At 46.9% G+C, this 15,054-nt stretch overlaps 3 protein-coding genes across 3 annotated transcripts in view; 2 read left to right on the forward strand and 1 right to left on the reverse strand.

Moving 5' to 3' along the window:
- Nucleotides 1–15,054, reverse strand: part of MED12L (mediator complex subunit 12L) — a 68,134-nt gene that overhangs the window by 48,774 nt on the left and 4,306 nt on the right. Inside the window, 1 exon segment of the mRNA XM_071566015.1 lies at nucleotides 14,675–14,851. Coding sequence (XP_071422116.1) covers nucleotides 14,675–14,851 — 177 coding nt within the window.
- On the forward strand, nucleotides 2,814–9,219 carry P2RY14 (purinergic receptor P2Y14). Its single transcript, XM_071566293.1, has 2 exons — nucleotides 2,814–3,545; nucleotides 7,078–9,219. The coding sequence occupies exon 2, from the start codon at nucleotides 7,096–7,098 to the stop codon at nucleotides 8,107–8,109; it is 1,014 nt and encodes a 337-aa protein (XP_071422394.1). The 5' UTR covers nucleotides 2,814–3,545; nucleotides 7,078–7,095; the 3' UTR covers nucleotides 8,110–9,219.
- GPR171 (G protein-coupled receptor 171) lies at nucleotides 11,184–14,220 on the forward strand. The gene is made up of 2 exons (XM_071566454.1): nucleotides 11,184–11,338; nucleotides 12,676–14,220. Exon 2 carries the CDS (start codon nucleotides 12,720–12,722, stop codon nucleotides 13,797–13,799), a length of 1,080 nt encoding a protein of 359 aa, XP_071422555.1. The 5' UTR covers nucleotides 11,184–11,338; nucleotides 12,676–12,719; the 3' UTR covers nucleotides 13,800–14,220.

Consider the following 15,054-nt stretch of genomic DNA (forward strand, 5'->3'; position numbering starts at 1 on the left):
TGCCAGGACCATGCACTGTTCAAATCAGGTATTCAACTTGATAGTATGTGGAGTGTTTTGTTTCATTTGTATTTGGATTGTGTTTCAAGCACAAGGATTGTCATCAGAAGCCACAAACAAACAAAACTGAAAAATAATACATCAGACAAAAGCTCAGTGTGACAGACAGGCAACATCCCCACCAGGCCAGACATGGGATGGCTGTTTTCAGCCACAGGAACAGCCTTAGACATTTAACGTGGAAAGGTGCTTTTTAAGCTTTTCCTTCTATACCTCAAGGCATTAACACACACAAAGTTGTGTTCTTCAGTCACCACTCAAAGCAAACACTGTTATCTTTATTCCCTTCTGGGCAGTGAAGTTGTGAGTTATAAAGTTGCTGCAAGCCTGAGCAGCAGCATCCCACTGCCCACCCAGAGACTCTTTCCATTTATTTCAAAATAGTCTGCATTCCACACCCCAAAAAAGTTTCCAAGGCACAGAAAACAGCCCTGGACTGTGCCAGAACTAAACAGCAACTTCTGACTTTAACCTAAAGAAATTCCCCCTCTGGGTGGAAGGAACATGCCCTTCCGCTCAAGGGCAGGCTGTGTCGCACGGATGCCCCACACTCTCATCCTAGGGCTGCAATTCCATTACATAAGTAGAGCCAAATGAAAATTGTCCTAAAAACATGTCATGAAACGTCAGTGGGAACTGCTCTAAAAGTCATGGGATCAGGCACAGCAAGCAGGACTGACAGGAAGCCTGGGCATGCAGAGAAGGGATGTGTGATTTCCTGGGAGCATCAGGGTCTGGTGTTTGCTGAGCCCCTGGAAAGCCTTCCCAGCACAAACCTGAGTCCCCATAATGCAGCTGGTGGAAATGCACTGCAGCATCCACCTGCTGGCACTGATCCAAGGCTCTCAGTATGAATGAGTTACATCATAGTCTAAGGAAGCCATAAATACAGTGCTGGTGTTGTTTCCTTCAGAGCAACAAAGTCAGCACAAGGCGACAGTTTGTTAAACATTCCTGCACTCCATCAGCCCCAGCAAGGCTCCCACCCACCAGCCCCAGAAGTGTCATTTCAGAGCTCCAGCACACAGTCAAAGAAGCACCTGCCATGCTGAGCCATCTGATGCACCTGCACGCTCAGCCTGGCCACACTGCACTTCCAGGGCGGACAAGAACAAGATGCTGCACTTGGTCTCAGAGCATTCTCTGGTTTTTCTTGGGTGGAAAGAGCAGCAGGGGGAGGGATAGGAAAGAATATCCAAACCACTGTGAACCAAATTGATTTGTCTATTTTACAACTTCACAGTCCCATTTCTAGGTGGCACAAGAACAACTCAGGATCTGATCTGAGACCCCAGGGAAGGAACTGGGTATCAGAGACCACTGAGAACCCCTTTTAAGCCAAGTGGAATTTTCCAAGTCAGACTCTCCATTCAAATGCAGTTTTTCAAATAGGGAATAATAAACAGGCAATCAAACCCCAAATATGGACCACACATGGATGTTACTCCACCAAAGGCCAGCCCCGCAGTGACACACTTGCCATATTAGATCATAGGAAAGGCCACTTCCATCACACAGAGGCTGGAGGTCTGACCCAAAGTGTTGGCTGCAGGCTCAAGTCATGATTTTTCTGATGTATCAGCAAAAAAAATATTCAGCTCTTTGTTAAATGCTCAAACACTTGAAATAATGGGAATAACTCCCAAATGTTTCAGTTATTTTCTCCAAATTTCCCTTTTGTTGAGTCTCTGAACAATGACCTCCTTCAACAGAAGTTGCAGTGTGCTGCATGTAAAGTGAGAACTGCCCATGGGAGGGAGAGAGTCCATCAAGCTTGGCAGACACTTCTGCTTTGCCAGAAGTTTCTTTTTACCCTTTATTTTATATATCTTTCAAACTCAGTTGTCTTGGCCAGACTGCACTTCTCCTCCTCTCCTGCAAGGATTCCATCTGGACACAAATGGAACATTGCTTATTTTAATTTTAGCCTTAGATGAGGAAGCCGTTTGAAAAAGTTTGGGGTAGGTCACACTATGAAAGCTGATCTTGGTCCCAAAAGGGATATTGAGGCTTCTGCTGGTTCTGGGGAGGAAGCATACAAATTTAAAAAAAAAAAAAAAAAAAAAGTTTGGTTTGGGTTTTTTGGGGGTTTTTGGTTTTGTTTTTTTTTTAAATTAATTTTAAACTCTGTCTCAGAAGGGCAAATGTTTTTAAAGCCAAAGCCTTATCAGACCCATTCCTCTTGTCCTTATTCCAAGAAATGACCATAGGGTGGATAGAAAGAGATGGGTCTTCCTTGTACAGGGATATACCCTCACAGAGGGAAGGTCCCTGAGGAACTGTGTATTTACTGGAGGGTTAGGGTGACACACTCTCAAGTACAGCTCGTCATGCACTAGATGCTTATTTGCTCTAAGGTACACAACTTACATATTTCACTTATTTTAAAATAGACATTTTAACATCAATTTGTCTCCCCAAACCTCAGTCCCCTCTCAGAATATACTCCTTTCCCACATTCACTGAGAAGACAGTAGCTTTTCTACTACCATATATTTCCACTAATTCTGTGCTTGATGTCAAAGTCTCCCAGTAACTTAGGGGAGGAATAGCAAGGGAGGAAGTCAGGCAGGTGATGAAGACTAAAAGAACAGGACAAAAAAGAAGAGAAACAAAATAGCCAAACAGCAGAGATCCATCAGGTATGCCCAGAATCCATCTCAGTCTGAGCATACCCTGGGCAGGCAACACGCAAGCCCGTGGCTCCGGTTTAGAGCCCTCCCCTGCCCAGAGCGGAGGGCTCGGTGCGGGAGGCGTCACAGGAAAGGTCGCAGCCAGTCCTGGGAACAGTTTAGGAAAAGCAAACTCAGCCCTGCAGTCCGGAGCGCTCACTGCTGTGCCAGCTGCACTTGTGTCTCCCGTGGAAGCCGCTCCGCTCTGATCGCCCGGAACAGCGCCAGGCAGCGCTGAGAGCTGCAGCTGGGCACGGCACGGCACGGCACGGCCCCCCAGCCCTTCCCCTTCGTGCTCCGAATTCCCACTGGCGGCAGGAGCGCGGTTCCGCTCCGAATTCCTCCCGAAATCCCCTCGGAGCCGGGAGCGCGGATCCCCCGGCACAGCCTCTGCCGCTCCCGCCACACCAGACCCGGACCGCCTGACATTTCCAGGCTGCAGCTTCCCGGCCCTTTTCCGCGCCGAGGCAGCTGCGAACGGCTCGTTCTGTTCGTGGGTCACAGCCGAAGAGGGACCACACGTACCATCCCACACTTCTGTCCAGGTGAGACGCCGCCTTCCATCACCTGTTCCTGCTCGCTGCCAGCGCTCTCAAACGCCCTCGGTTATTTTTAAGTAACTGCCACTGCGATTTTACTGTTTAAGTTGGCAAATAGGCTGAACAGACATGCGTTCTACAAACCGCTGACAACTTAGGACACAAAGAAGCGGTTGTAACTACCTACAGAAACCTGAACAGAAACTACTCCACACCGCTGAGGCTGAGCCAGAACAGACGGAGGACACACAGGCAAGGACACCCCTCGTTTGTCGTAAGAAAAATATCTTTTTTAAGCAACTATTTTTGTTTTAGTTTATGACTGAGGAAACATAACTATATAAAACTCATAGTTAAAACATCAGGAAACAGAATTTAAAGTAAAATATCTAAATTTAAATTTTACTATTAAATCAGAATACTAAAGCAAACAATTTCTTTCTTTCAGACACATTTTACTACGTTTGAAGCCCCAGTTTTAGGACAATAAAGCTACTAACTATTAAAATGTTTTATTGATGCAGTGCCCTGGTTTTCAGCTAGGGTAGAGGTGATTTTCTCCCCTAGCTGGTACACAGCTGTGTTTTGGTTTGGGATGAGAACAAACCTGATAACACTATGATGGTTTAGCTGTTGTTGAACAGGGCTTGCACCAAATCAAGGACTTATCCTGCTTCTCATGCCCTGCCAGCACAAAGGGGAATGAGGAGCTGGGGTGGACACTGCCAGGACAGCTGACCCATTACTTGGGTTTGGGAGGTTTATTTCTCTCTTCGTTATTCTCCTTTTCATCACTGTATTTCATTTCTCAAACTGTTCTTATCTGATCCTAACACTTCCTCTCACATTCACCACTCCCTAATTCCAACATGGTAATTCAGAGATAGGAAGGACCTCAGTGGGGAAATTTTGAGGCTTAATTAAAAAAGAAATAACACTTCAGCTCGATCTGAAGATGATCCTACATGCAAAGAGCTCAAGCATTGCCCAGGTTTCCATGTGAGTATCAGGGTTTGCACAGACACTTTGCAGGCTCCAATTTTTTGATGCTAAAATCTTATGGGCTCAGAATAATGCAGGCCCTTGTCTAAAAATTGGAAACAAAAAGAGAATGAAAACTACCTTATCAGAAAAGCAAAGCTGTTACATTTCAGATTTCAAGAGAGCACAGGGACTGCTACACAGTAAGAAGAAATGAAACAATTACTGGTGCGTTTTGCAAGACAGAAATACAATTCTGCCCTTGAGGTATCCGGCCACTGTGCCCAAAGGAGCCTGCACTGCCCTCAAGAGCCCACAGCTTAAACGAGAAATACACAACCTTATCTCCGCTGCCCTGTGTACCTGCTGGCTCTGCTCGGCGTGTCCTTCAGAGCATGTGCCAGGAGAACACCATGTGTGATCCCACCAACGCAGCTACTGTGGTCACGGACTGCTGCCTCCTCCCTGCAACATCTGCATCAGGAGCGAGAAGCTGTTAATGTGTAGAGTCATTCGCACTTCTGTTCTCCCCTTACCAACTGCAGCTGCAGAGAGGACATACCCACAAACAGGCTTGGAGGGGCCACTGCTCCTCATGGGGCCACGGTGACATTCACAGGACACACATCTGTTCTCAGCTACTGTCCGAGGGGACACGGTCCCCACCAACACCCCGAGGAGCAGCTGAGGAGAGACACGGCTTGCTCGGCCCTGTGTCCTCACACGCCACACCTGAGGGGTCTCGAAGGCACAGCAGTGAGGAACCGAGACACTCTGGAGGCCACTGCTGCCCTGATGGACCCTCCCTGAGCAGTGCCAGACCCTCCCTCCCTGAGCCATGCCAGAGGCCACTGCTGCCCTGACTGACCCTCCCTGAGCCATGCCAGAGGCCACTGCCGCCCTGACTGACCCTCCCTGAGCCATGCCAGAGGTCACTGCTGCCCTGACTGACCCTCCCTGAGCCATGCCAGAGGTCACTGCTGCCCTGACTGACCCTCCCTGAGCCATGCCAGAGGTCACTGCTGCCCTGACTGACCCTCCCTGAGCCATGTCGGAGGTCACTGCTGCCCTGACTGACCCTCCCTGAGCCATGCCAGAGGTCACTGCTGCCCTGACTGACCCTCCCTGAGCCATGCCGGAGGCCACTGCTGCCCTGACTGACCCTCCCTGAGCCATGCCGGAGGTCACTGCTGCCCTGACTGACCCTCCCTGAGCCATGCCAGAGGTCACTGCTGCCCTGACTGACCCTCCCTGAGCCATGCCAGAGGTCACTGCTGCCCTGACTGACCCTCCCTGAGCTATGTCGGAGATCACTGCTGCCCTGACTGACCCTCCCTGAGCCATGCCAGAGGTCACTGCTGCCCTGACTGACCCTCCCTGAGCCATGCCAGAGGCCACTGCTGCCCTGACTGACCCTCCCTGAGCCATGTCGGAGGTCACTGCTGCCCTGACCCTCAGGTCCTTGGGATACAGAGTTCAGAGTGCTCTCCTTTACACCACAGGACCACGCCACAGTGTGTTACTATTTAAATAAAGATGCCATTTGCTATTGGTGCCTTTCCAGGAGGTCCTTCAGTTTCGCCAGTATCACCCTAAACTTTACCCATTTTCCTACCAGCCCTAACACATCTATTCACATGGTAGTTGTAACACCCTCTCTCCAAATCGTCTTTTTCCTTTAAAAACCCAAACAAACAAAACCAAATGCCTTGATGACTAGAGCTGAAACACAAAGACAGGTTGGCCATTGCTCCGGGAGAATTACCAGGCAGAGGTAAAGAGCAGGCTTTGGGTGTGCTCAGGGTAACACCTGCTCTGTCACTCCACTCATCCACGCAGGTTCCAGAACACACCTAAGCTGATCAACCTTTACAGCATCTGCAAGAGGTACAGAAAACAATACACCAAAGGACACAATTTTACTTATTGGAGAGAAAATATTCATTTCTAGTTATTGCAAGGTTGCATTCTGGTTTCAACCTGCTCCAAAGACATCAGCTACTGATTTGGAGAAAAAAGCAAATTATTTTCTAAGAGACACAATGGGGTTTTTTAGCAGCTCCAAGGCACATGTTTTCCAGTTACCCAGTGTTTCACTTGCCAAATAGAGCAGCGTTATATCTATACATGTTCTGCCCTCCCCACCATGGATAATCCACCCCCACAAACATTCTGGCAAAGAAAAGCAGACAGCAGATGTGATTTCTTCTTGGAGATGCTCTAGAATGTAAATGTGACTGACTTGGGAAGCCAGCTCCTTCTCCCATGCTACACTAACACAAGGACATGCTCCTGTGTGCCAGGCTGCTGGAAGCTTAAAGTTGACAGCCAGCTGCACACACAGGTTCCTGCAAGGCATTTACTGCATATCTCCATGCTTGACTGACATTAGAGGGGTTTTTACAGAATACTTTGACCAGGAATATTCATATCTCTCATACTTCCCAGGAAACCAGTGCTAAAAATACAAACTGGTCCTTCAATATATCCCCTTAACCCTTTGTGTCAGCAGATCCCTGTGCACTGGGCCCCAGTTCACAGCACATGGGCTCATGCCCACAGGAAAGAGGCAGCCCAGGGCTGGAAGGCAATGGGTTAAAGTCAGAGAAGAAAATAGATCCTCTGGTCAAAGCAGTAGCATGCCCTCAAACATCACCAGACAGTGAGATGTCACCACTTGGAAAAACACTCTGCCCCCCTGCTGGGAATGCTGTAGTGTGGGAACATGGTCATGTCTAAAAGGCAGGCCAAGATTATTTGGAAGTAAGAGTAGCAAACAGAGTAAATTATGAAATCCTACTGAGATGTTCTTTCTCTGCCTCTAGAAACGAAGGTCTCGTACAATGTTCAACGCCAGCACAAACTCCTCGGGAAACAACTGCAGCCACCGCACGGCAATAACCACAACAGTCATTCCACTGCTCTACTGCTTCATCTTCCTCACAGGGCTCCTGCTGAACGCCCTGGCAGCCTGGGTCTTCCTCTACGTTTCCAGTACAAAGAGCTTTATTGTTTATCTCAAAAACATTGCTGTGGCTGATCTCCTCATGAGCCTGACGTTTCCTTTCAAAATCCTTGCTGATTCAGAAATTGCACCTCCAGAGCTCAACCTGTTTGTGTGCAGATACTCTGCAGTTGTGTTCTACATGAACATGTACATTGGGATCACCTTTTTTGGCCTCATAGGGTTTGACAGATACTACAAAATTGTAAAGCCTTTGTTCACGTCCTTTGTTCACACAGTTAACTACAGCAAGGTGGTCTCTATAATAATATGGCTGTTGTTAATGCTTCTGTCATTTCCAAATATGATTTTAACTAATGAAATTACTGAAGACAATTATTCGAGAAAATGTATAGGTCTTAAAAGTGAGCTTGGCAGACAGTGGCACAAAGCAACAACTTACATTTGCACAGGGATTTTCTGGGTTGTTTTTTTTCTGCTAATCATATTTTATGCTTCTATATCCAAAAAAATATACAGCTCTTACAAAAAATTCCGAAGGAGTTCAGACATGGCCAAGAGGAAAACCAGCCGGAACATATTCAGCATCATGTTTGTGTTTGTCATTTGCTTTGTGCCCTACCACCTCTGCAGGACCCCATACACCATGAGCCAGACCAGCTCCCACTTCACCTGCCAGTCCCAAAAATCATTATACTATGCCAAGGAGTTCACTCTGGTGCTGTCTGCTGCAAACGTCTGCCTTGACCCCATTATTTATTTCTTCCTCTGCCTCCCCTTTAGAGAAAAGCTGTACCAAAAGCTGCATCTCAAGCTGAAAGCTTCAAGTGAGGTTGAAATTTCTAAATCCAGAAGATCAAATACACTTCGGGAAAGTATAAACATCTTGTAGTTTCAGGTCTGTACAATTATGCACATTTCAGGAAGTCATTCATGAATGCAAATGTCCCAAAACACCAGAGCAGATGAGCAGAACCAGCAACAAACAAAAGAAGTTTCAGCACAAAACATCAAGTGCTGTTTCTCTGTATAAAACCATTATTGCACGTGCCAACATATTCCCTATGTGCTGTTTTTGCTGATGCTGTGATTGCATTCGGGTGTGACAACCCTCCTGGATCCTAAAAACAGAGAGAGGAGTAACTGGAATGGCACATTTTGGAGCTCCAGGCTGTGGGTCTCTGAAAGGATCATCCAACAGACCCAAAACCAAATAGATTTGCTGCTGCTCTTACAAAGTCAGGCACGACACAAGGACAGCCACCAAAACAGCAGGACAGCCCTGGGAACATACAATGGCTCCACTTCACCTGGGGCAGAGCCCTTGGAAGCAACACAAGGATGGTCACCACAAGTCACTCAAACTTGGCTTCCACCAGCCCACCCAAGGGGACTGAGACTGTGAGGGGAATCTACTGGGTCACAGAGCAAAGGGCTGGAGGTGATGCACAGCTTAAGGAAGCTCTCCATGCCCACAACTAGGCGGGGAAAGATAACAAATAAAATAAATTTTAAAAGAAAATCAAAAAAGTGGACAGCAAATCCTCAGAGATCCATACAAAGCCCCCCAAAACCTTGGTTATATATATAAATATACAGAACTTCTATTAAAGGAAACATTCTGCAAGGTTAAGAATTAAACATGGTATTTGTCACCATTGGGTGCCAAGTGTCAGAATATTTCTACAAGATGTGATGCTCAATCAAAGCCAGGGTTTAAAGAGGATCCTTCTATAAAGTGAGGAGCACAGTTACACTGCAACATCTTCCTCAGGACTTCTCTGAACTAACAGGAGTACAAACACATTCACACCAAGCTGTAGCCACTCCCTCCCTGCTGGTGCAGGAAGAGGCAAGAACATCACAGAGCCACCTGTGAACACACAGGTACAGCTGCCTAGAAACTCTGAGTACATTTAAATCCAGAAAGAATGGTTTGTTGGTATTCCCATGCTTTTGGCACAGTGACAAAGCATTTGTCTGTACCAAGGAAACAGCTGAAAGCCACCAATCTGCTCTATACAAATAAAATCTTTTATAACTACTTTTCAGTGCAGCTTTTGTTTTTTTCAATTGATTTTATCATTGTACAGGGAAAACCCACCAGGACATAAAGTCTCTGCTAAAGTCTTCAGGCAGTGGCTCTGGATGCTCAATGCTTCCATTTTACTTAAAGAAATTATAGGAACATTTATATTGTTTCCTCACCTCAGCAGATTACTGATATTAAAACCACAAGAATCTATATGCAAGCACCAGGGGAAAGGATGGTGATCAACAGCCTTGTTCAAAAGGGACACTACATATAATTCACATTGAAAAAATCCTCCACCAGGAGCTTCACTAGTCAAAAAACACTCTGTGCCCCTCTTCCTGCTGCAAATATACCCTGTGAGTGACAAGTCCCAAATAACACCAGTATCAAACCAAGCCCCTGCTCCATCTCCCCAGCCTTGCTTCTCACTTTGCTCGATGAACTGGCACCAGGTTTTTTTCAGCATTGGGTAAATCAATGTTTCCACATCTTTCCCAGCACACCATGCCTCAGATATGCCAAGCCAGCTCCTCACACGCACACAGGGAACTCAGGTTCACATGACTGTTCTCCTCCTAAACTCCTCTGCAGAAAGGGCTGGCCATTTCTCAGTAAAGGTTTTGCCAACTACCATATATTTTGCCTTTTTATACCTGAAAGAATTTCCTGAGTTGTAAACTGACTACAGAAAAGAAGAAAACCAACAGGCAAAACCATACAGACAGAAACAACTGCCAGTGCTGCAGTTTGGGTTTTAAAAAAAAACCTACAAGTATTACAAGATCAACTTTGCATAAGCAGAACACCATAAAATGAGTCCATGTTTGCTCACAACTGGACATGGGATCATTCCAGATGATGAAGCTTTGCAAACATTTTGACAAATATGGTCTGAACTTTCAGCTTATGACTAAATGTAAAACCAGACATTCTTCATCTGTTCCTTCACAAAGCTCTGGTATGGGGTTTGTAAATTCCTGTGGATTCTCAGCTACAACCAAGTGCCACCAGTTGGAGTTTCAGTATCACAGTCAGTACCTCACCCCAACACGGTGTCAGACCTTTTCTCACAACATACAAAAAAAAATCCCCTACTGCCCTGATATGCCATTTTTATTTTCAGTAGTGCTTGGCAAATGTCCAAAGGCTTAGACTATTAATTGAGATCAGTAGAACTCCTACAGGCCTTCAAATCAACAAATTAGGGTGGAACTCTAAAACAAACACAAGATTCCCAAAACCTGGAATTTCATGCAGGAATATTACAATGAGTGAGGATCAACTACATTGCAAATTCCTGATTCCAGACAGATTTTAAATGTAAGATATATGAGGGAGAAGGGGTGGGATGCAACAGAGTTTCAGGTTTATAAAAACAAAAGCAAAGGAACAGCCACTGATTCCACAAACTCACAGCCCCAGGTCAGGGATCTGGGACTGACCAGATGAACTGGGGCTGACCTAACCACACATCTCATGACCCTTACATACATCAACACATGATAAACACCTAAATCTTCAGGCCTGACACGAGCAGGAGAGGGTGCTGAAGGCAGTGCCTGCTGGGCTACGGGAGTCAACCAGACCACAGCTCCCATCTCCATCCCAGCCAGCACCCTGACAGGTCCAGATCAAGCACCTCTGACCATCTGCCCTCCACAAAAGCTCAGTCAGAATCATAACAACTGGTGAGATCGGCCACAGCAACGTGCCTGACCCAGCTGTTTCACAGCCAGTTCCCCACCACTAGTTTGCCCCACATGGTGCCAGGGGCAGTGTAGGTGTGGGGGCACAGCCCTTGCCTCCCTCTCTCCCAGGAACAGGAAAGAGAAGGCTCTGGGCTGGTCCTTGGGCACTTACGTCTTTCTGTCACCACTCTTTTGGGTAACTCCCACGTGATTTAGCCATTGGAACGCTGGGTTTAACTGCGTCAATCAGCTCATTTCAAAACCACAGCCACGCTTTCAGAGTCCCGCAGAGACAGCCAGGAGAGAAGGTCACACACCACTGGGCTGGGAGAGCAGTCGCTGAGAGACACCAGACCTTTGCAGATCGATGCTTAGAAGACCCCAGGCCACTGACACAGGTATGTGGTTTCAGTCTTTGTTTCAGCCATGAATGCACAGCCTGAAATCCAGCTGTGCCACACGCACAGGGGCTCAGGTGCTCACAGCCCATCCTCGCTGTGTCTGCAGCCAGTGTCACCTGGCCACAACCATGCTGTGTCCTCGGGGGCTCCAGCTCCTTCCAGGGGTTGGTTTGCTCTGTGCCTCCCCTCCCTGTGCAGGACGAGGACAAGCCAGGCTGCACAGAGCAGGAAACTGCAGCGTCTGGGACCGACCCAGCCACCAGCAGCACTGCCTGCCCTCGCCCTCCCCACGCACAGCCAGGCTCTGTTCCACCCAGATACCTGTGCTCAGCACAACAGAGAGCTGCAGAAAGCCAACTACAAGGAGTAAACTGCTCCCTCCCCATTTCAAACCACCAGAGGATCTGCAATCATTTTGCTTTACAAATTCTGCTTGTCTGGATACATATTTTACAGCAGAAATTATCTGTGCAGTTGCAGTATTTCTGTTATATTGTATATTAAAGTTACGAACAATATAAAGAAACATAAGTGTTGCAGTCAGATGCTACTCAAGACATAAATGTATTGGTTTCCATTCCAAGAAAGCAAAGGAACACCCTTTCCCACGGCAGCCTGCAGTGTAGCAAACAAACAACAAGCCCCTTGGTCATAGAGTCACATATTTAGTTGAAATAGGACCAAAATTTTCTCCTTTTCTTCCCTATAATTTCTAGTGAAGCCTACAAAGGAAATGAGCAACATTACTTATTATCTGCTTCTTTCAAAACGTGCTTTTCCTAAAAGTTTCATTAAAAAACATGATTAATTTATTCAAGTGGGAATAGAGAGCAGTGCATAGACCTCAGGACTGACCAGAACCAGTTGCTCACCCATCTGCCATATCCACATAGTCATCGGCCAGTGCAGTCACTCAGAACTCCCAATGCATTTTTATAGAAGGAGGCTGGTACACAGATTACTTTTTTTTTAGACACAGTTTCAATTCTTACAAATTATGAAGTTTTAGTATGATCATTGTTAAGTAGATGCCTGAATAGATTCAAACCTTCTCCTCTGGCACTTTGGCTGAAGGGGATTGTTGAACCAAACACTCCCAGAAATATTGCTCTAGTGGAAAAGCAGCACAGAAGGCTCTACAGTTTCAGGAACAAATCCTAATTATTCCTAACTCTTCCCTCCCGAGTATCTGGAAAGTAGCATGAAAAGACAGAAAAATATTTCCTCCAAATTGCACTTTTTCCTTGAAATTAATGAAATAAAATTCTTAGAGAATAACTACTGTCTCTTAGGAAAGGTGGGTGTCATTGCTGTCCTCTCGATTCTTTTTGTAGGTCCTTGATAAGTCAGCAAAGCCAACTCGCACAAGGAGTTTACAATGTCAAGCAACATTTCAGAATGCCACGTCTATGAAGAAATGGAACCTTTTACCTATTTTTACTACTTGATTTTTCTTGTGGGCATTATTGGAAGCTGTTTTGCACTGTGGGCATTCACACAGAAGGATCAGAAACAAAAGTCTATGAGCATCTATTTAATCAACCTCCTCACTGCAGATTTTTTGTTGACTTTGACATTGCCAGTGAAGATTATTGTTGACCTAGGAATTGCGTCCTGGAATCTGAGAATATTCCACTGCCAAGTTACAGCCTGTTTCATCTACCTGAACATGTATTTATCTATCGTATTTCTGGGATTTGTGAGCATGGATCGCTGCCTCCAGCTGATGCACAGCTCTAAGATCTACCGCATCCAGGAGCCCGGATTTGCCAAGACATTGTCCGCAGTCGTGTGGGCGATGCTGCTCCTCATCACTGTGCCCAACATGGCTATTCCCATAAAACACATCGAAGAAAGACCCGGTGCAGGATGCATCGATTTCAAAACAAAGTTTGGGAGAGACTGGCACGTGTTCACTAATTTCATATGCACAGCAATATTCCTGAATTTCTCGGCTGTGATCCTGATTTCCAACTGCCTCGTTGTCAGACAGCTGTGCCGCCACAAGTACAGCGAGAGCTACGGCCGCGTGCGGAAGGCGCTGACCCACACCCTGCTGGTGACGGCCGGGTACCTGCTGTGCTTCGTGCCCTACCACGCCGTGCGCATCCCCTACACGCTGAGCCAGAGCGACACCATCACCAGCTGCCCCCTCAAACGGGCCCTCTTCAAAGCCAAGGAGTCCACCCTGCTCTTTGCAGTCTCAAACCTCTGCTTTGACCCCATTCTCTATTACCACCTTTCCAAATCATTCAGACTGAAATTCGCAGAGGCCTTTGCAGCACCGAAGGACACACAGGCTCTCCCTGCCATAGAGCTGCAGCTCAGCAGTGAACAGCAGACACACAGCCCTGACAGCGAAACACAGGGGCAGAGAGAGCCCTCGGGCAGCACCGAGCCCCGCTGGGCAGCTGCACAGGAGAACACCACAGTCCACAACGCTCCTGACAAATCATGAGCCCAAGCAGAAGGAAAACACCTGATCAAGAAATCCCCCTCGCTGTGTTACACACACGCAGTGGGTCTGAACTCCCACAGCTTCAGTGATGCCTCCCACAAAATCCAGCCAGTTAGATTAGTTCCATCTGCAAATCAAAGCTATTTCAGAAAAAAAAGGTTATCTTTTTCTAGTCTTTGAGTAACATGAGCAAAATACAAATTGTGCTTCAAACAAGCGTTCAAAATGGCTCATTCGGCATTTTCATAACAATTCTCCAGCAATAAATCACAACCCGAACTTTGTGGGCTAAGAAATTTAAAGCAAAGAAAACTGGAGTTACCACATGATACTTTAGCATGACCCTGCATGGACTGAAAGGAACTGATATTTTTAAAAACTTATCCCTGTTATGTAAATATAATAATAGTTCTTAAGTACATTCCAGTTTGAGGTCTGTTCAATATTTGGGGTCGTTTCCCAGCACAGTGGAAAACATGAGAACCCACCTGCATGAGGACTGGGATCTAGAACGTTATTCATGGGGCTTCCTGCGGTTCTCACGTGCCTACAGGCAAGCACAACAGCAACAGCCAAAACTCCAGGCTGGATCAGCAGGGAGTGGGCAGGGGAAAGAGTCACCACCCTGTCCCACACAGGTCAGAGCTGTTTCAGATATGTCGGTGTTCACTCTGCCCAGCCCCAGGATAAAACGTTCTATTTAGCAAGCTGTTGTTGGGCTCTGGGTTGTGGTGGGTCACTGTGGGGCCTGTCCCTGAGCCCCAGTGGCCACCACACTCCTCTCCCTGGAAACTCTGCTGTCCCGTCAGGCAGCACCACAACACAAGCACAGTCACTCACTGGGGTGTGGGCAAGGGGTGGCACTGGTCACTCACCAGGGGGATGGGGAAGTGTATGGCGTCCTGCAGGTGCCAAAGGAGGTCATAATTGGATGGGAAAATCAGTTCTCTCAGCCTCTCCCTCTTGGCTGACTTCTCACTCATGGCTGAGATTCCTCAGTCCAAGAAAGGGGTCACGCTCCCACGAGACTCCACAGGCATCGGAGAAAAGATCTGAGACATGGAAAGCAAAGACTTAAGGTAAGTGTAACCTCCAGCTTCTGAAATCCAGCAGCAGCAGCAGACATAGGATTTGCTCTTGCTTACAGCTACTTTGTTAAATATCTGAAGATTCTCAAAGCTGGACAAAGCAGGGGCAATTGCAATCAAGCCTGAGATTTAAGATACGTGAACACATTATATCTCTGCACACATCT

Source organism: Pithys albifrons, chromosome 11 (assembly GCF_047495875.1).
Source record: "Pithys albifrons albifrons isolate INPA30051 chromosome 11, PitAlb_v1, whole genome shotgun sequence".
In the NCBI taxonomy this organism is placed as follows: domain Eukaryota; kingdom Metazoa; phylum Chordata; class Aves; order Passeriformes; family Thamnophilidae; genus Pithys; species Pithys albifrons.